The 22,315-nt window shown below is 43.7% G+C and overlaps 1 protein-coding gene and 1 long non-coding RNA gene across 8 annotated transcripts in view; one reads left to right on the top strand and one right to left on the bottom strand.

Annotated features, from left to right (window-relative positions):
• Window positions 1-344: 344 nt before the first annotated feature.
• On the bottom strand, window positions 345-6,080 carry LOC133390786 (uncharacterized). Its single transcript, XR_009764470.1, has 3 exons — window positions 5,489-6,080; window positions 1,407-1,468; window positions 345-792 (listed from the first exon to the last, which is right to left on the bottom strand). It is a non-coding gene; the product is annotated as an uncharacterized LOC133390786 (long non-coding RNA).
• CADPS2 (calcium dependent secretion activator 2) overlaps window positions 4,927-22,315 on the top strand; it is a 528,181-nt gene continuing 510,792 nt past the window's right edge. For 4 of the 7 annotated variants that reach the window (XM_061640133.1, XM_061640131.1, XM_061640136.1 and 1 more), the window contains exon 1: window positions 4,927-5,536. In XM_061640133.1, the coding sequence (XP_061496117.1) occupies window positions 5,192-5,536 (345 nt within the window). In that variant the 5' untranslated portion in view covers window positions 4,927-5,191. The remainder of the gene's footprint in view (window positions 5,537-22,315) is intronic. The other 3 variants (XM_061640135.1, XM_061640134.1, XM_061640132.1) reach the window with 2 other exon arrangements.

Genomic DNA, 22,315 nt, shown 5'->3' with positions numbered 1-22,315 from the left:
CAGCTCCATTTTCCCACACAATTTAAAGGGCTAGTGATCACCTTCAAAACCCTAAACAGTTTGGGTACTGGATTTCTTAAGAAGTAACAGTAACTAATTCTGCAATCTGTAGCATTTTCAGTAGGAAAAGATATGTGGTACAACTTAAGTGGTATTCAGCAGCTACAAGTTCAGAAATTTGGCATGATATCTTGAGGTTTGTTCCTACGGTGTAGTGCACACCTTTCAGTAATTTGGGAAGAGGCCTTTGATCCACTCACATAAACTCAAAATAATGGATTTTATTATTTATTTATTTATTTGTTGTACTTATATACCACCCCATAGTTGAAGCTCTCTGGGCGGTTTACAGTAACTAAAAACATTAAAACAAATATACAAATTTAAAAACACATCTTTAATTAAGTGCTAGGCGATCATGAAGACCTTTGCCTACCCACTGAAAGAGGGCAAGGATTTGGAGTTACTTTGATAGGTCACCGAGCCTGTGACCTCTAAAATGCTTTCTAATAGTCAATTTCCATTCTGGGAACAGCTGTTATTTGTTGAATTTTGGACATTCAACAGTTAAAGTCATTAACTGTTAAACCCTGCTAAGTGGCAACCCGAGTCCCAAAAGGAATCCATCTTTGTAGGGCTGACAGCCAGTTTTATTTTCTAACAGCGCTTGTGTCCATATACGAGCATCATAGCAGGCAAAAGTTCGGCAGGGTTCTGTGCCTTTGCCAGCTGTATAGCTCCTTATTTTTCCACCAGATACCTATGGTCAGGTTTTCTGATGTTACTGGTGACCTGAAACAGATTCAGTGATGGCATATGCATTAATCACTTACTATATTTTCCCCCTGAATTAATTTTCCAGTATAGACCATTTGATGGCCTTTTAAAAATGTTATTAAGAGGGACCAAACTCCATTACATGCAGTAGCTCCAAAGTCATTCTCTGTTTGTGGAAGGAAGTAGATACCTAAGTTTGTTGTCCAGTCCTACACACATTTACTCCTAAATACCCTTAGTAGAGAGTAAAAATGGAAATGTTATGTCATGTTTTATTTCTAGGCCACCTTTTGGCCAAATAGGCCCCCAAGACAGCTTACACACAAAAATACAAATACAAAATACAAATAAAAACAGCACAATTTACAAAAAAAAAAAATCAAACTAACAAAATCCTAACATCTCTAAAAAATCAGGAACAGCAAACCAAAAGCATTTATCTTCCTGGTAAAGGGCAGTCCCCAGAAAAATGTCACTAAGAGCAGGGGTGGGGGGGCAAAGCAGGTGGAAACGCTTGCCTCTTGATGGTCCCAGCACAGTCTCATCCCTGCAGCAGCACCTCTCAGTCTGCAGCTCCTCCTGATAAGGCCCAGGCAGAGAGGTGGGGCAAGGCAAGTGGAAAAACTTACCTCTTGATGGTCCTAGCACAGTATCATCCCTGCCTTCAAGTCGATTCCAACTTATGGGGACCCTGTGAATAGGGATTTCATGGTAAGTGGTATTCAGAGGGGGTTTACCATTGCCTCCCTCTGAGGCTAGTCCTCCCCATTTGGCATGGGCCTGCTAAGTCTAATTGAATTCAGTGGACCTACCTATAAGCAAATATGCTAACACTGCACAGCTGCAGCCCTGTGCACACTTAAAGGGACTGGGAATAATGTTCAGTGGGACTTATTTCCAAGTAAGTAAGCTTTGAACACTGAACCTATGGGGCTTTCTTAGTAAAAATGTACAGGATTGCACTGGACCTGTTGATTCATTGGGATGTCTGGAATTAAGGGTTGCCATAAGTCGTAATTGACTTGAAGGCACATAACAACAAACCATACTTCCATTTAATCTGGCAATGTAAGCCCCTTGTGTCTCCATTAATTCTCCCCTCTTCCATATCACCTTGGCCTCCAATCACTGTCTTCCCACACATTCCGCTCCCTTAACCTCTAGTTTCTTATACCAGCTATACTGCAAAAAGGAGAGAAAAAGCCATCTAAGGAGGGAGTTGCAGTTGCTTTGCCTCAAACTATCTTATGCAGGTGGTTCTAACTCCACCTCCTTCTATGTTGCCTGCTTCTGTTGGATTCCCATTGGTTCCCTCACCCTTCTCCCTTTTGGTCTGAGCCAATCACCAACAGTCTCTGTGCTGGGAGGGGAAGGAGGAGGGGGGAGTTTGTAAATAATAAAGGGCACACCTACAAGTATGGATGAGAAAATAGCTTGATTAGAGTACAAAGCAGACATGTTTATTTGGCCTACCCTAACAAACAAGGTTTCAATTGTATACATACTTAGTAGGAAGGAAGTCCTGATAATTTCAGTGGGACTTAATTCCACATAAGCATGTTTAGGATTGGGCTGCAACTGATTTTTTGATCCAGGAGCGTGTGATTTTGCCACTAAACATGACAGTGCATAACAGGCAAGGTACTTTCTTACAGGCCTGGTGGTGGTGGTAGGGGTGTGATGGAAAAGATTCTGGCTCAGGGTCATCTTGGTTACTGAAGCTTTGATCAGCTCATAAAAAGGACAATGGCAGTGACGGCAGCCACCTCTTTCTGGCATTATTTCTAATGGTTACAGTAAGTACCAAGAGGTAGGAGTGCTGAGCCAGCAGGATCCAATCAGTGTTTATGAGTTTTTCTGTAATTTTAATGTTCTTATGCTATCAGCTGCCTTGAGTTTTGAATGGCAAAGAAAGGCAAGCTATACATTGAATGGAAAAATTAAATGAACTAGCAGGATTTGTCAGGGTCTAGACCTTGGTTTTTTGGATTCCATTATCATGGGAAAACTGTCACAAATACCTTCAATAGTGGTGTGAGTGGTTTTTGTGTTTCCCTTGTATACATTCAAGCTCTGTGTGGAAACAGACAGACTTTTTCCAGCCTTTTGGTGCTTCTGTTTATAAGCTGCCCCCTCTGTTTCCATGTGTGAGTGGTGTGTAATCAGTCAACTGCAGCCACATGCTTCATTATTTATTTTATTTATTTATTTATACCCCGCCTTTCTTTCCATGCTAGAAACCCAAGATGACTTACATATGGTTCCCAGGCGGTCTCCCATCCAAGCACTGACCAGACCTGACCCTGCTTAGCTTCAGCAGGTACTGGCCTCATGTGCCTTCAGACCATACCCTGGGACCAGTGGATTCTAGTCTAATAAAGCTTTTGCTCAAACCCTAAATACCGTAAAGCTTTTGCAATTCTACACACAGACTAGGAAGTAAACCCTACTGAACACAGTGGGATTATTTCTGCAAAAATATGAATGCGATCATACAGTGCATACACCTGCCAACTCGTCGGGACTCCTGGAAAGAGGGGTCCGAACAAGTGGCTCTTGGTCTGGGGGAGGGGGGCTAAGCTAAGGGATGATCAGGCAAAAATAGACTGCTGTTGTAGTCAAGGCTAACTGATTGAGACAAGGGAGAGCTGCAGACTGTTTTTCAGGACCCAGCACTGATAGCACCATCTTACTTGTGCCTTGGGAGACAAACCTTTCCTTTGGTGGGAAGAGCAGCTGAGAGCTAATCTGTGGAGGGAGAGTGGGAGACACAGTTGAGAGAGCAGAGACCAAACCCTGAACATTGAAATTTTGGAGCCCTATCAGGGTGTTCTGCCTCATTTGATTACACGTGTGAGGGGAGAGAGTGGGGCTGTGCTAACTGGTCCCACCCTAGTGCTGGACCTTAGTGGGCCACTGACAGGGAACTGCCGATGGGGCCCTGCCAAATGCCAGCATGGGCTCCTTCCAGTGCTAGTGCTCCTAGCCCCTCATCAGAATCCCCCTGCACGGCGGCACATCATAGCTCCTTGCTGTTGCTGCTGTCTCTGCTCACTCACATTACCATTCCTCCCCGCGTGCATGTTTATTATGTTACCTTGCCGTGGTGGATGGTGACATTTATTAGGGGAGCTGAGCACTGGCATTGTGGACCATGGCCTCTGCATCTTGAGAGATGAAGCATGGTGACCGCTCAGCACAGAATGGAGCAGAGCAAGGATTTGGTTCCCATGATAAGGGCAATGGGGGAAGGGGCATAGGCTGGCTCGGTGGCAGAGCATCTGCCTTGCATGCAGAAGCTCCCAAGTTCAATCCCCAGCATCTCCAGGTAGGGCTGGGAGAGACTCCCTGTCTAAAAGCCCAGAGAGCTGCTGCCAGTCAGTGTAGACAATACTGAACTAGATGGACCAATGGTTTAAGGCAGCTTCCTGTGTACCTCCAGCAGGTAACATAATTAGCACCACTGCCTCTCAACGCATCTGCAGGAGGGGGCGAGATGAGTGAAGCAGTGGCAGTGGCAGGAATAGTGTTGCATCACGCCACAGCTCTAAATAGCAGTGGGGATCCCAATGGTGGTGGGGTCAGCAGGATCAGCAATGGGCCCTTCTGAGGCCCTGGACTCTCGGAAAGTGCTTGGCCATGCTGACTCTGGATGCTGACCCTGCCTTTTTGCTCAGTCCTACCGCCTTCCACAAGAGTCTCAGAAGTGGGAAACCTGCTATGTACGGGTATGCTCCTGCGCGGTTTACATCTCTACACTTCCAGGCCTCCTGAAACCGTGGCCTGACATGGCATGTACCTTAATGAAGCGGGCTCTAGTTCGCGAACGCTTATGCCACATCACATTTGTTCAAGGCGCACGAGATGTCACAGAGCGCTCTGGAATGTGTTGCCAGCGCCACTGGCCCCGAATGACAGCATTTAAGAAAGCAAGCGGGCGCTAGCGACAATTGAATGGAAGCGAAATGGCCTCTTTCCCGGCTCGGCTGGCCTGGCGTGCCCGAAGGGAAGCTGGGCGGGTAGCCCAGACCTCCCGCTATTAGCATTCCATTCCACGTGTTGCTTGTTGTGGGCGCTACAGGTTTCCCACCTGTGAGTCGCGCCGCCGCTGCTCGCGAGGCGGAGCTGCACTTCCCTCTCGATCGCTAGGGGAGAAGTGACAGGCCAGCCCGGGCTCTAATAGGAGCCGATCAAAAACGTCCCCCAAGCTCGACCCCTTTTCCAAACTCCGCCCCTCTTTTTCGGTTGCCGCCACCGCCGGCTAGCTTGTAGGAAATAGTCGGGTGTGTACACTCGACGTGTCCGGAAAGGTGCGCGGTGCTTCGGCTACAGGCACCTTCGTGGTGTTGCTGTTTCCTGCTCCCTTTCCTCCGAGCGGCCGCGGAGAGCGACCAGGGCGCCACGACCGGGCACCATGCTCGACCCGTCCTCCAGCGAGGAAGAGTCAGATGAGGTGCTGGAGGAAGAGAGGCGGGATGTGCTGGTGGTGGCCGCCGGGTGCGGCGCCAACAACTCGCAGCGGTCCCTGCCCGCCGCTAATCGGGAGCCCGGGCGCCAGGGGTGCGGCGGCGGCGTGGCTGCCAGACCGGCGAGCCCCAGCCCTTCGGTGCGCAGCGAAGGCAAAGAAGAGCAAGAGCGGCTGCAGAAGGAGGAGAACGAGAAGCGGCTCCGACTGCAGCTGTATACTTTCATCGTGCGGTGCATCGCCTACCCGTTTAACGCCAAGCAGCCCACAGACATGGCCAGGCGGCAACAGAAGGTGAGTGGCGGCCGGCCGGCGGGCAGGCGCGCGTCGGCAGCCTCGCTCGGCCGCAGGACACTTGACTTCCCACTCCGCCCCTTCTCCGCTGTTTGTTTTGCTAAGGGGATAGGTCCGGCTGGCTGGCTTTTCCTTGCCAGCGAGATTCCCCTCCCACTTTCAACCTCTGTAGCAGTCAGAGGAATGCAATGCAACCGGTAGTTGGAGCCTCTGGTTGCAAATCGCTTGCATTGCACCCGGTGCCCGGGAGGATATCTTCTGAGCCGCCATGAAGTGATTACCAATAACTTATTGGGGGGGGGCGAAGGGAGAGAAGGCTGGTAGATGAACGCACGATCCCTTCCCTTGATTTCTTGGTCGGGTCTTTCCGTAAATCGGGCTCGTCCCCCCCCCTTTTTTCCGGCTGGCTACAATATGTTTTCTGCCAGTGGGTCACACCTACACGGCGTAGGGAGAGGAAAATAAACTCTTCACCACTCAGGTGGGAAATGCCTGCGCGTAGGATTGCTGTGAGGTGCTGCTGCCGCTCTTCTTTGGCTGCAACAGGTTGAGCTGCTTTTTCATAGTTAACGAGAGACGGATACCGCAGCGCTTCAAGCAAGCGAAGCTTGTTGCGTTGGCTGGGTTAGTTATAGGCGAGCGTTCGCCGTGGATTCTTTAAGGGCTTCTCTGAAGAAGCGAACAACTCTACTGCTGGTGGAGTCAGAAAGCTGGGCAGAAACGCTTTGTGCAGCACAATCCCTAGGCATGCTTATGCAGAATGTAGAAATATATTAGGAAGCTGCCTTATATTAGGAAGTTATATATATATTAGGAAGTTGGTCCATCTGGCTCAGTGTTGTCGACCCTGACTGGCAGCTGCTCTCCAGAGATTTAGAAGGAGTCTTCCCCAGGCTTATCTAGAAACACCGGAGATTGAACCTAGGGCCCTTCTGCATGCAAGGCACGTGCTCTCCCATTAAGCTATGGCCCTTTCCCAAAGTAAGTGTTTACTGGGGCTTTCTCCCTGATAAGTCTGTTTAGGATTGCAGTCTTCTTTGGAGAGAGGGGACTGAACCCTTCTAAGGTGCAATCCTATAGTGCAATCCTGGGAGAAAGCCTCAGTGAACTAAATGGGACCTACTTCTGTGATGAGACCAGTATAGGACTGCATTTGGAGATTACAGTCAGGCCAGCTCTTGGAACAAAATGTGAAGAAATTAAACTACAAGGACTGAACATTGGAGGAGGGGAGTTTGGTGCTACCTGAGTTCAGTAGGGCTTACTATTGAGTAAGTGGTGCATTTAGTTGCAGCCTAAGGGTTTTATGTAACTAGGTTTTGTTCATTGTAAAAGCACCCCAAAATTGTAACAACTGGAACCAGTGGGGTGCTTTGTTATATGGGCATCCCAGTATGCCTAGTTCCTCAGAACTGCATTATGTTTCTTCTGCTTAAGCATCTTCCTGTGCCTCGAAGGTGATAGATGGTTTTCTTTGGAAAGCAGGTGATTGAAAATAGGCTGCTTAGAAGAAATAATAGAGCAGATATGGCTTCAGACAACAAGATATCCCTTTTGTTTTGGCCCACTCTGAAACTGGGTCTTAAGAGACAGTTGACAGATGAAATGAAGCTACTGTATTGACATTCTAATAAAATGGAACAAAATTGTGCCTGACTAGCCGAGCATTATTTGGGGATGTGTTCAGAATAGCCTCTTCAGGTCTAGCATCCTTTAGGAACAAAAGGCGCTGGGGCTGACTTCATTGAGTGATATTCTGTTTTATTATATCCCTGACCAAGAGTGATACACTTTCGAAAACTTTTGAATGGCATGTTTCATAGATACAGAGTTTCACATCCCTAACATAGGTTTTCCTTTCTCTTCTTCCTCTCTAGCTCCTTCTGGGAGGGAAGGCGTGATATAAATTTAATAAATAATAATAAATAATTTCCTCAGGTTGAATTGAATTCCACTTGCTTTTGAGGGTCAGATCCCAGGGTGATTCTAGTCTTCAGGTGGGTGCTTTTGGAATATGCTGGAACACTGAGGAAAATTTCATGTTCACACTGAACACGTTCTTTGGAAAAATCTGAGAGCAGGCTGCTGGGGGAAGAGCTGTCGTTCAGTGATAGATCACCTACTTTGCCTGCAGAAAGTTCCAGGTTCAGTCCCTGGCATCTCTAGGTAGGGCTGGGAAAGACTCTCCTGTTTGAAACCCTGCAGAGCTGCTAATACTGTGCTAGATAGACCAATCGTTTCTTGGTATAAGGCAACTTTCTATGCTAGATTCTTGCCAGTTTTTAGGAGCTATCATAAGCAGTTCAGAAGCATTTTCAGTTCTGGCAGAGCCTTTTCCATGTGACATTTCTCCATGGTTTAAAAAGGTGCCCATGAGGAAAAAATATCCATCTGGAGGTAGCCCCTTAGTGGGATTTTTTTTCTGTAATATCTGCTAAATTGTAATTCACAGGTTTATTATTTGGGGCATTGCACAGTGTTATGATTGTGTCTATATGGTGCACATTTTTGTGGGTTATGAAAGTAGCTCATTGTGAGCCTTGTGATTACATCAGTAACATAACAGGGACTGACCTTCCTTTCTGATTTGACCAGGGTTTCCTAAATGATACCTCAAAGTAACTGTCTTGATAAATAGTCCTTTTTTTCCTTTTCCGTCTCGTAATTGTGAATTTATTATATGACAAACAGTTTGTTTATTGAGGGAGAGAGAACAACATGGGAAAATACAAGGTCATTAGAGAACATTATTTGATGAAGCAATTAAAATTGTGATAGGACTAGCTCCTGGAGAGCAGATGAAATGATGGGTGTTGCGTGAAAAACATTTGACATCTTACCCTGAACTGAACAGTACCTGTAATCGTTATTCAGAAGTGATGGCTCCTGTATACTGTAACCAGTGGACCTGACTTTAATTTGCTTTGGGCATTTACATTTGGCATGAACACAATTTCTCTCTGCTAGTGGAATCATGTCTGCAACAGAAGCTCATAGTTGTGATCATCAATCTTGTTTAAATGCTAGTACCAAGAGATGGTGTCCCCCCCCCATTCTTTGAGATCTTCTCTGTTTTCTGTTAGTGACTAGAATATTTTACTTGTTCCAATTTCAGTTTTATTTAAGTGGCTTAAAAACAATACTGTAAACCCACTGGAATCTAGCTGTCTGAGAATGACTAAAGCCCATCAGAATGCAGCTGATAGGGTGGTAAGTGGGGCAGCCCGATGGGACAATGTGTCACGGGTAACGCACCTGGTTTTTGTTTAGGCATATAATGCTAAATGAACCCAGCAATGAGACTGAGTGGTATTGTACTGTACCATAGCAAACTGAAGACTTTGCAAATCTGTTTTGTAAGTGCAAAGCCTATTGGTATTGGCTTTTAGTATTCTAGATTAGTACAATACTTGCTGTGCTGTTATCTCTATCCCAGAGTGTAAATTGCAGGGTCTACTGAACTCTCAGCTATCTGAATTTTACTGAATGCTCTTGCATTCCTCAAACTCATAACTTCTGAATTCTGTCATTAGTGGTTGGTTGTTGTTGTTTTGTCTACAGAATATTCCTGGCTATGTTTGTGTACCTAGAAACCAACAGATCTAGGAGTCACTTGATAAAAATAGGATCTTGAGACTTCCAAATCTGAACAGGATGTTAGCCTTTTTGAATATGTAAGAGAACACTGGAAGATTTATGCCTCTCTTGGAAAGAAGTGATGCACGATGGGTTCCTTTACAAGGAATCTTCCCCATCCTACCTTACAATACGTGATTCTTGGTCTTTGCTCTTGATGAACAACCCATCTGTCATTTTTCTTGCTCTTTATTTTTTTACCATCTTGCACTTGCCCATTTGTGCCTTCTACTCTCCATTTCTTCATGTGCGTCCTTTTCATAACAACCTCTCCTCTTGGACAGCCATGCCCCAGGGATTGGAAGAGACCGGTCAGTTCAGCTGTAGTGGGGTCTTCTAGATTCTGCACCACATGGATCTGTGGGTCACTTGGATCACTATGGCTCCCTGTGTATTGGGAGGGGGGGAACTCTCACACTGTTCAGATTTCAGCCTTGAACATTTCAAGTTCCAAAGTTGAACATAAATGGTTTGAAATGTGTCTATCCTATAGTTGTTCCAGAGCAAAATACTACAAATGTTGAAAACGGAGGCACCAGCCCTTGGCATATCTCTTTGTATTCCTTCAGGGACCCAATATTAAGTTTTCCATTCCTGCTATGCACTAGAGTATATGCAAGTCATGCTAAGTGATTTCTGTGCTAGTGACTTGCTGTACCTGGCTGATGGCCTATAAACCATAGGACACTCACTCCAGATTTTAAAAAATAAGTACCATGTCTGTGGACATTCCAGTAATATGTATATAGTTTGGCAGTAACTTGGTATTCTGTCTGAATATATGCACTATAGGAAGCTTCCTACAGTTGTTCTTTAATTTTTAGTGGTAAAATGAGATCTGACCTAGACAGATAACTCCTTGGATGGTAAAATAGTTTTATCATAAGAGGAGGAGCTAGCTGTCTCTTATGTCCTAGCCTTTTTCCTACATGCCAGTTGGGTAGAGTGAGAAGAGCATAGCAGTACCATCCCCTCTCTTTCACCTTCCCGTGTGCCTAATATACACCTGTAATTTGGAATGGTACAGTTTTCCCATTTCCTATCCCATCTGCATGGCAAATGAATTGGTAACTTCCACAGGCCGATACCCATTCAACCCCTAAAAAGATGGCTTATCATGTGTACTTTGTTCCTCTGTATTCTGGTCAAAAGATTATTAGCATGATCAAAGAAGTTGCCCTTTAGAGAACAATTGTGGATGGAGTTGCAGGTCTATGTAATAATGCTCCAGAAGTCAAACTGACAATTATGGTTTTTTAAAAGGCCTGACTTTTCAAGTTATGGTTTACTCCTGTCCAGTACACTCCCTATTTTATGTTGCCACTGAGAAGTAATAACTGGCTTCTTGTGACTGTTCATTTGCACCTGCTCGACATGTAACATTTGCTGCGTTCTATATCTTGCAAGTTGAGCTGCTATTTTTATGATGTTGAAGATGACTGTCCCCAGGGAACTCTTCCAGGGATTGTCTCCTGTTGCTTGACACAAATGTGGTGACAGCCTTTTCATATTCAGTAGTATCTTTCTTTGTGTCTGAACCAGTGATCCACATATGAAAATGTACCAGTTATATGTTCTGGTTCACCCTCTCATCAGGCCAGAAGTGGAGCGAGCATGTGTGGAGCGAGCATGTGACTGTACAAATCACTGTTGTTGTTCTTATTTCCATTTATAGACTGCTTACTATCAAAGGATGTTGAAGTGGTTTGTAATAAAAATACTTACATATATATAAACACGATAAGTACAATAAAAACTGTATCAAATGATTTACATAAAAATAGAAAACAAGTACATAAACAGTATCTATGTCCATAAACACAATATATTTATTTATTTTATTTAAAATATTTCTATCCCACCCTTCTACCCTATAACAGGGCACTCAGGGCGGCTTACAAAAATAATCAAGCACGTACATAATAAAATTGTAAACAATAAAATCACAAAAACATTAAAATAAATTAACATTAAAATAAATTAAAATACAGAAAATACAATTAAAATACATAATTAAAATACATAAAATACAATACACACACACACACACACACACACACACATACACATATATATAGGGAGTGGTACTAAAGGGGACTACATGGGTAAAATTTAACGTAGAAGGCATAAAATCACAAAGTCGGTGTCAGGCTCTATAAAGTCAGAGAGCATTACGAAGCATCACGATTTCAAATTCCAACCAACATAGCCTAACACATATTCATGTGTACAACATAGTCTATATTGGAAAGGCATATGTGCAATTCAAGGCCACATGCACATACGTATAACTAAGCATATTTATGCTAAGTTATACGTATGTGCATGTGGCCTTGAATTGGTAGGTGTGAATTCCTTTGTTCTTGTTTATCAACAATATACAGTGTCTCCTGCCCACAGGCCTCCTTTGGAACCTTTTCCCCTTTGTCAGCCAAACTAGCTTTTCAGTTTTCCTAGCTAAAGTTACCTTTTCAATCTTAGGGAATTGCCTTTCTTTTTCAACACTTAGAATGTTTATGAACGTTCTTAGTCCTCACAGCAACTCATCCAATGGCTCTAGAGGTTTGCTGCTCACAGGAAGTTTTTAATCTTAAGTTTTTCTACATGTTTCTGCCACTTGGAAAGATGTTTGAGGTGATATATGATGGAAATTCACTTGAGGCATGCATCATATAACAACATGAAAACTTGACTTGCATGTATGTTTATCAAAAGATTTTTGTGAAGAACTTGTCAGTTGAAACAAGATAAAAAGAATTGTGTATTTTTAACTTGGATAAGCCTCATATATGAAAGTACAGATACTTGTTCTTATCTCTGTATGTTCTTTATAAAATTCCAGCTCTAAAATACTGAAATGACAGAAAATCATTGTCCTGTCACTTTATATGGTATGGTACTGAACCCTGGTGCCAAAAACCAGATTCCAGATCTAAGACTAGTGAGATTTTCCTGAAGCAGTGCCATTTTGAATTTTTGGGAAAGGGAAATCGGAATAGAGGGAAAGGATGAGGAGATGAACAGCAAGGTTCAAAGGCCTATTATTGGACATAGTAAAGATTTTTTTTTAAGTGCTCTTGAAAAAGTACTTGTTGCACCTAAACCATTAGAAATATAAGCAATCTCTCTCTGTGATATTATTACATCTACATCCCACCTCTTCTCCAAGGAGCTCAAGATGACGTACAAACATGGTTCTTCCCTTCCCACTTTTATTCTCACAACAATGCCATGAGGTAGGTTAGGTGGAGACAGTGACTGGCCCAAGGTCAACCAGTGAGCTTCATGGCCAAGTGAGGATTTGATTCCTGGCCTCCTAGGTCCCAGTCCAACACTCTAACCATACAACACATGTGTGTGCATGCGCACACACACACACATTTGTATAATATACACACACACACATATATACACAAGCACACTGGTAACACACACACATTTATATAATATACATATGTATGCTAAAAACATTGCTATGGCACTTTGAAAACAATAAAAATGTTAAAGACAGAGAAAACAATTGAAAGTCATTTATTTAACAAAGGGGAGGTGGCAGTAGGAACAATTCAGGTTAAATATGCAATTTCAGATAAGCCTCTTAAACGAAACAAAAACATGAAAAATGGGAGTTGAATAAATCTGTTATCTACAAGTGGATGATTAGAGTCTCTCAGGCCTATCTGCTGCAGAGCTGCTCCTGGATGAACGTTGTGCGAGGACAATGGGCTGCACTTATTGCCCCTGCTGTATTTTCTGGATGGTGCCTTCTTAAATTCTCTTTCCCTCTGGTCTTTCCCAGATTTTATCCTTTCTCAAATCTTCCATTCTCCCTCAGAATTGTCTTGCAAAGTTTTCTGTGGCAGCTCCTAAGGGCCAGAACAGGTTGCATTTTGGGCATCTTGCAAAGGGCTACATTTTACAGGGTTACAGAAAGTGAATTAAATATGGCCCTGTTTGGGTATTGCACCTGCATGCTACCATGTGAGAGAGAAGGAGAACTGTACCGAGTAGCCGCACCCCATGTTACGCGTGCTGTAGCCCCACTCCATCCTGGACATCTGTATGTGCAGCTGTAGGGAACATCTGCAGGGAGGAGTTGCGTGCAAAGGCTTCCATGCAATTTGAATCCTGTATGTTTGGGTTTTCAGGTCATGGCAAAGTCTTTGTATGGGTAGCATGATGCCGCCTTTTCTACAAATGTGTATATTAATATCGGGCAGGGGCTACTCGATGTGACCCCATTCTCCCCCTCGTATGCTGATTTAACCTTTAAGGAGAATGCCTGAATAGGGCTTCATTTGCCTCATGTACAGAGTATCATGTACAGAGATCTGTACCTTGGCTTCAGCGGCTTCCAAGTGTACAAATAAAGCAGCCTGTGGCCCTCCAGCTGGACTACAGCTCCCATAATTCCTGACCCTTTGGCCATGGTAGCTGGGGATAATGGGAGTTGGAATCCAACAACATCTGGAGCACCACAGGTTACCCATCCTTGAGGGGAAGGTATGTGTGGATGTAGCCAGACTCTTAAAACTATTTTAATACGCATACATGCAGTGTGAATACACATTCATTGTAACATGTGAGCAGTTCTAATGTTCATAATGTCATGAGATGGTCACAAGTGCCTCATGCTTTGAACCAGACATGGAGAAATTTTTGATAGCAGCAAGATGTCCTGTTCATGCCTTGTCGCTGCATTGAGAGGAGCATCTTTAGCCTGTTGTATGTGAGTAGGATGCTCCATTATTTGGAATCATGACTGTGCAGAGTTCCAAATTAAGGGAGGGAGGAGCCAATCATGTACAACAGGCTCCCACCTACTACTTTATTCTATCTCAATGGATGGGTGATGGGAACATGGCCGCAGGATCATGAATGGAGTGACTCTAACCATCTCCCCCTGTGTGTCAGAGGGTTTGGGGTGGAGAAGGTTGGCACTTCACAACAGACAAAATATGAGTGACCCTCTCAGTTTTCTGTGATGTGGACAATTTTGCGGAGAGATTGGCAACAGCCTGCCAAAGCTCAATGTATGGTCACCACCCAACACCTGGACAGGGCTGGTGCTATCATTAGGCCAACTAGGCAGCCGCCTAGGGCGCAGACCTCAGAGGGGGGCAGTACTAAACTTTGAGGGGCACAGTTTTATACAGATTAGGTATTTTAACCCTTGGAAAAATGCAACTAAAATAAATTTAGCAGTTTCAAGTTTTGTGCTTTTCATTTTTTCTACAAGACATCTGCTTTTGAAAACTGAAGTTAGCAATTTTTTTGGGGGGGGTGCAAGTAGTTAGCCTTGCCTAGGGTGCAAAATAGCCTGGCACCGGCACTGCACCTGGGTGACCATCTTTAGAATCTTTTATTTCTGGTCCTCTGTAAATGTCCTTCTTATGTGATACAGTTAACTGATTTTTCTTTTGTGGACTATTCACTGGGGAAAGAGATGGAAGCCATGTATTAAAATGAATCCTTGGTTTGAAATAAAACATAGCTCTGAAAGGATAGTTGTTCTGCTTATCTTTGGAAAAGCTTACAAAATCCATGGGACCACAACACTTAATTTTATGAGCCGAGTTTAGTTAATGAATTGTAATTGTTTCTAAATGTGATGAGCATTTATTCCATTTCCTCCCATCAGATGCAGAATGAAGTCAGCTGTAGTTGCAATAATCTAAAAACATGTCTGCTAATAAATGTGAAATCAATTTTGATATAACTGTAGCCTCATAGGTTGAATAATTTGTGTTTTGACTGATCTAACTTTTACTTCCTGATAATTTCCAGGTTTTTAAAAGAACAAAACAGTCTGCAAATATAATTTAGATAATTTGAAAATGTATATATTGTAACAAAATCATTGTGTACATTTGGATCTTTCTCCTATCTCCTTTTTGCTGAGCAACATTTTATTATGAGTAACTGAAATGTCAGGGAATGGTATTTTGATGAATTAATTATCTACAAAATAATTTAAGGTGCTGTATTTCTGCTAGCTAGTATAACATTCAGCCTCCCATCAGCAAACCAGCAGCTTGCAAGCTATTCTTGATACTGAACAGGAGGCAGAGTGCTTTAGTGTAGTGTTTACATGTGCTTGCACATCAGCATGCTAAAAACCATAGTTTAGCCTGATGTGCAGGAACAAGCCCCTGTGCATCCAAAAGGAGGCATTCAGCTTTCCATTCTGTTTTTGGTTAACTGTAGTTTGCCATGTCATCTGGAGTGACAAACTGTGGTTATCTATGGTTAGGCTAAGCAACCCAACTTCAAACCATAGTATCAGAAGCTGACTAGTTTAAACTAACCATAGTTTAGTGTTTGCTACAGTTTTGGATTATGACAACATGGGAAGCTGGGGTTAACAAAAAGCAGAAGCAAAACTTAGCCATGAGGGAGGGGGAGAGGGGAGGAGTGAGAGTGCAAGCTGGAGGCTTCCTACAGTTCCTGCTCATGCATATTGTAGTTTAGCATGACATGTGAATGTGGTCTTTGTATTGAGGTACCTTCATGCTGGACAGGGAGGAAGAGCTTACACCCTCCTTTCTTCTCCACACAGCCAATGAGCATCTGTGAGGATTAGAAAAGAGAGCACTGTGGGCAATATTGGGGGGGGGCTTTTTCTTCTGTACAGAGTAAATTCTAGGAGTTCCTTCTTAAACTGTAGATATAGAGAAGAACTCTTCCTGCTAGGAGAGGTGGTTTCTGCCACCAACGGAGGCCTAGTTCTCACCAGGAGATGTAATACAGTGCCTGAGCAGAATGACTTCAAACAGCAAATGGGGACTCACATGATGGAATGTTCCTTTGTATTAAAACAGCAACACAAAAACCCTGCACATAGAAGACCAGCATGTTGGGAGATAGCTAAATTCAACCTTCTTGACATGCTAGTTTTCTCTGTGCAGTGCTTTATTCATTTTATATACAGAAAAAGGAGGATTGTCATGTGAGTCCCCACAGAGTCTAAGGTCATAAGAGCCCAGCCATGGTTTACCTCCTCCTGTGCCATTGTGAGAACTAGGCCAGAGGTTCCATGTCAAGTGTTAAGTAATTTGTTATGCATTACTGGGTGGGATGTCTCTGCATAAGCTTTCTCCCAGGGACAAGGTACTCTGTATATTTTGTGTGTTGAGGTAGGAAATGTAAAGCTTAGTAGGAAATCTATGATGCCTGTATTTGACACCCTGTCTCCTCATATTTGCTCTCTCCTGAGGTTTAGCCTGATAGTCTGCCAAGTATTTTGAAATGACTCACTTTTTAATGCTAGGTATGCTCTTACTTGGTGATGAGGGCCAGTGAGGGACCCTAACAACTCTGCGGGATGGTTAATCTCTTTCTCAGTTTGTTTTGCATGATGTTCTCAGTTGTATTTGTCTTGTGGATGTAGTTGGTAATTAAACGTTTGTAAAAAGTGCATCAGAATATCTTTCTACTTCCTAACAAATTAGGTTTGCAGAAAAGACCTGTGGAGAGAGAGGTTGAGGCAGCCAGGAAGTAACATCTTTAAGATTCTATTCTGGGATGTTGCAGTCTGAGTGGTGTACAGATGGAAATGGTTATTTTCATATTCCCTCTAGCTTCAAAGTTTCCACAGCTTTTCCAAACTTGGGATTCCACACTGAGTCTGTGTGTTTGGAAAGCAAAGTTAAATCAGTTGTAAGGGAGTTGCTTGTAGTTAAGAATGAGGGAGAAATTCAATTCAGTTTGCATTTAAAGCCGAATCTATCAAATTTGCACTTTTCGATACAATATGAGAATTGAAACACAGCCACCTTTGGAAATTCACGCATTTGAATTTTGCAATGCAGTTTTCCAACCAAACAACCTTTACAAAAATGCATATATTAGGAAAATGTGTGCATAAAATGAATATATTAGTGAAAATAACATACAGAAATGTATTTTATTAGGAGAAATTGCTGGCAAAAGTGTGTACCTTAGTTAAAACTGCAAACAAAAATGTGTTTATTAGAGAAATTTGCACTGAAAAAAATCACAAACTGCTGCAGAAATGTGAAGAACTGAATTTAAGATTGGGAAAATGAGAACTGGAGAGATCAGAAATAACAGATCCTTCCATTCCTCCTTGTAGGGGGTGGCAGTGGCCAGTGTGAGATTATTTATTTATTTGATTTTATTTGTATCCCGCCCTTCCTCCCAGCAGGAGGTGGAAGCATTAGGCTAGAGTAGAGCAGACAAAGGTAGAGGGCAAGGTATTGCAAGGCAAGGTTGCAGTCCTGCTCAAAGACCAGCAAGATAGAGTGAGGCAATGTGCAACAGCTGAGTTACTGTTGGAATATTCAAGGTAGAGAATTAATGGGTGTGTTTTTAACCAAAGTTCATTTCTCAGAAGACTGTGTTGTTGTTTTCTTTTTTCAAACAAGAAAATGTGAGCTATGCTAGGAAATAAGAATCTAATGTACAATGGTGATCTCACAGATAATAACATTCCTTTATGTATGTATGTACTGCCTTCAAGTCGATTCCAACTTATGGTGACCCTATGAATAGGGTTTTCATGAGGCTGAGAGGCAGTGACTGGCCCAAGGTCACCCAGTGAGCTTCATGGCTGTGTGGGGATTTGAACCCTGGTCTCCGAGGTCGTAGTCCAACGCCTTAACCACTATACCACACTGGCTCTTTACCACGCACAAATTATGGTTATGCCTGTTCATTTTGTTTTCAGCCATTTCTGAAAACCTCTGAATTTGATGGGAGACTTCTTTTTGGAAATCATTTGGCTTCTGTTAAATCACAAATGAAAAATCAGCCACTGCACAATATCTGCACTTCAGTGCTAACTCCGATCATTTGATGAACTACGTGAGAAAAACAACACAACTTAAATACTGCCAGCAAAAATGGACTCCTTTTAAACTGAAAAGATGGACCATCTTTCAGAGTTTGTTTTCCACGGTGGGAAAAGTTAGGGTTCCTTTTTGTTTTTAAAGGCACAGGTGCAGTTTGAGAGAAATAAATAAGATGTTTTCAGATGCAAACAGAGCACGATGGGAATTTATAGCTGCCGGGGCAGGAAAACACCTGAAACTTCAATTGGAGACTCCGTTTTTTAGTACAATCCTAGCCATGCTTCCAAAAACTTCCTTTCTTTCCAGTCCCTCTTCTGCTAAAAATAGAAAGTATAAAATATTGGATGCAGCCCTGAATCCACAGGAGAATGCATGTGACCTATAGCAGATCAGCCAAGCTTTAAGGCAATACTGCATTACAAGCCAATATACCTCTGAATTGCTTACCAAGAAGCTTAACTCTGGGGTGCTGTGTTTTCACAGTTATGACGCTCTACCAAGAAAGCTTTTAAAATTAAATGTTTATTGAGCTTTTACAAGGCGTACACGGCAGTTGCAAATGTAGCATGGTATGCCAAGCAATTTTGGCTCTACTTGGTAGCATTTGCTTCTTCTAAAACAATTTGGACAGAGTCAGAAGAGGCAAAAACAAATTAGCCATGATTATGTGTAGAGTTACACCAAATATTTTGGCTGGCAGTGAAAGGTGTTTTGGTTTTTCCCACCTATATTCCAATTCATCAACTTAGTAAAAAACAATATGAAATACTTTCAGATGGATAATTATGGTAACACATGTTTTCTTGAGAAAATAGCGTGTGTTACCAGTAGTAGCATGATTTAAGTGTACCGACAGTAGTATGCCTAGCTTTTGTGACTAGAGAATGTAGCTGAAATAGCTAGTGGTGTCTGCCCTATGAATTCAGCAGAATAAGCTTCTAGTTGCATCGGTTATTTTGCATTTTCTGTGCTATGTTATTACCAGGCAGTTCATAGAATAAGGGTTGTAAAGCCGGAAAGAGACTATTGTTAAGAAGGCATTTAAAGAATTTTGCATATGGCCATGAATATCAGATTTCAGTTTTGTATGGATGCTGGGGTACTAGTTCATTAAGAGTGTGTGGGGTAAGTTGGGGCAGAGGGGATAGATTCACAGCAAGTTGCAGAGCATATTTCAAAAGTACTTTTGATCATGGTTTAAGACTAAATTTCAAAAGAAAGCATTTCAAAAGAAGATATTTGATTCAATTGTTCCATTTCAAGCAAAGCTAACAACATGTGACAGTCAGTTTAGTTAAGTTTAATTAAAATCAAATCTCATCATAAATGAGAATAAATACTATCCTTTACATTATTATTTATTTATTTATTTATTAGATTTATATACCGCCCGACTAGCGATAGCTCTCTGGGCGGTGAACATAAAATAGCATAAAAATACAATAAATAACAAAATAATACTAGTAATACCGTCAAAAATCAAATACAATAACATTTTTAAAGTAAATCAATTTAGCTTAAAATGCTTCAGAGAATAGGAAGGTTTTGACCTGGCGCCGAAAAGAGAGCAAAGTTGGCGCCAGGCGTACTTCCTCAGGGAGACTGTTCCATAGTTCAGGGGCCACCACTGAGAAGGCCCTAGATCTTGTCACCACCCTCCAGGCCTCCCTATGAGTTGGAACCCAGAAGAGGGCCTTCGTAGCAGAACGTAGTGTATGGGCCGGTTCATATCGGAAGAGGCGTTCCGCAAGGTATCGTGGTCCCGCACCATATAAGGCTTTATAGGTCAATACCAACACTTTGAATCTGGCCCGGAAACATATTGGCAACCAGTGCAAGCGGGCCAGAACAGGTGTTATATGCTCGGACCGCTTGGTCCTTGTCAGCAATCTGGCCGCCGCATTTTGCACTAGCTGTAGCTTCCGAACTGTCTTCAAAGGTAGCCCTACGTAAAGCGCATTACAGTAGTCCAAACGTGAGGTTACCAGAGCATGTACCAGTGATGTAAGGTCCTCTTTACTCAAATAGGGACGTAGCTGGGCTACCAACTGAAGTTGGTAGAGCGCATTCCTAGCCACCGAGGCTACTTGAGCCTCAAGTGAAAGGGAAGAGTCTAAAAAGACTCCCAGACTACGAACCTGGTCCTTTAGGGGGAGTGTAACCCCGTCCAGGACAGGGTATATATCCACCATCCGATCAGAGAACCCGTCCACCAACAGCATCTCAGTCTTGTCTGGATTGAGCTTCAGTTTGTTAACTCTCATCCAGTCCATTGTCGCGGCCAGGCAACGGTTCAGCACATCGACAGCCTCACCTGAAGAAGATGAAAAGGAGAAGTAGAGCTGCGTGTCATCAGCATACTGATGACAACGCACTCCAAAACTCCTGATGACCTCTCCCAATGGCTTCATATAGATATTAAAAAGCAGGGGGGACAAAACTGACCCCTGCAGGACCCCACACTGCAGAACCCGCGGTGTCGAGCAATGTTCCCCAAGCACTACCTTCTGGAGATGACCTGCCAAGTAGGAGCGGAACCACTGCCAAGCAGTACCTCCAACTCCCAACTCCGCGAGCCTCTCCAGAAGGATACCATGGTCCATGGTATCAAAAGCCGCTGAGAGATCAAGGAGAATCAACGAGTTACACTCCCTCTGTCTCTCTCCCGACATAGGTTATCATACAGGGCGACCAAGGCTGTCTCGGTGCCAAAACCGGGCCTAAAACCTGATTGAAATGGATCTAGATAATCGGTTTCATCCAATAGCGTCTGGAGCTGGGCAGCAACCACTCGCTCCAAGACCTTGCCCAGGAATGGAACATTCACCACTGGCCTGTAGCTGTTAAAATTGTCTGGGTCCAGGGAAGGCTTTTTCAGGAGTGGTCTCACCACTGCCTCTTTCAGACAGCCCGGGACCACTCCCTCTCGTAAAGAGACATTTATCACTTCCTTGGCCCAGCTACCTGTTCCATTCCTGCTAGTTTTTATCAGCCAGGAGGGGCAAGGATCCAGTACCGAAGTAGTTGCACGTACCTGTCCAAGCACCTTGTCCATGTCCTCGAGCTGAACCAACTGGAGCTCATCCAACAAAACATGACAAGACTGTGCTCCGGACATCTCACTAGGATCAACTGCTATAACTTGAGAGTCTAGGTCCCGGCAGATACATGAGATCTTATTCTGGAAGTGATCGGCAAACTGATTGCAGCGGGCCTCCGATGATTCCACCGTGTCCGGAGGGTTTGAATGAAGAAGCCCCCGAACAACTCGAAAGAGCTCCGCTGGGCGGCAGAGAGATGATTTAATAGTGGCAGCAAAATGATGTTTTTTAGCTGCCTTCACCGCTCCTACATAAAGCTTAGTCGAAGCACTAACCAGCGCATAATTGTATTCGTTGGGAGTTCGCCTCCATTTCCGCTCAAGCCGCCTCCTATCTTGCTTCATCGCTCTCAGCTCCGGAGTATACCATGGAGCTGTATGAGCTCTACATAGGAGAGGGCGTGCAGGAGCGATCGTGTTTACAGCCTGGGTCATCTCCGTATTCCACAGAGCGACCAGGGCTTCAGCAGGAGTGCCAGTCCTATCAGCCGGAAAATCCCCCAGAGCCCTTTGAAAACCTTCAGGATCCATTAGTCTCCGGGGGTGGACCAGTTTAATAGGTCCCCCACCCTTGCAGAGGGAAGAGGTTACTGAAAGTCTAAACTTCAGCAAGCAGTGGTCTGTCCATGACAAAGGGAGTGTTGTAAAACTCCCCACATCCAGATCACTATCCCCATGCTCAGTAGCAAAAACAAGGTCTAGAGTGTGCCCCGATACATGCGTTGGACCACTAACATATTGAGACAGCCCCATGGCTGTCATGGAAGCCATGAAGTCCTGAGCCGCGCCAGACAAAGTAGTCTCGGCATGAATGTTGAAATCCCACAGTACTAATAGTCTGAAGGATTTCAACAATATATCCGAGACCACTTCCGCCAACTCAGTTAGGGAAGCCATTGGGCAGCAAGGTGGGCGGTACACCAAAAGGATTCCCAGCCTGTCCCTCTGGCCTAACACAAGGTGCAAACACTCCAGGCCCGTAACTGCATGAACTTGGTGCTTGGTGAGTGAGATGGAACTCTTATAGACAACAGCAACCCCACCTCCCCGACCCTCAGATCTACCATGATGCTGAACCAAGTACCCCCGTGGGCAGAGCTGGGAGAGACCAACTCCTCCCTGCTCACCCACCCAGGTCTCGGTTATACATGCCAGATTGGCTGCCTCATCCACAATCAAATCGTGGACAAGGGAGGTTTTATTATATACCGATCTGGCATTTAATAACAG

This window comes from Rhineura floridana, chromosome 8, assembly GCF_030035675.1.
Source record: "Rhineura floridana isolate rRhiFlo1 chromosome 8, rRhiFlo1.hap2, whole genome shotgun sequence".
NCBI lineage: Eukaryota > Metazoa > Chordata > Lepidosauria > Squamata > Rhineuridae > Rhineura > Rhineura floridana.
This window is presented reverse-complemented; position numbering and strand designations above follow the sequence as displayed.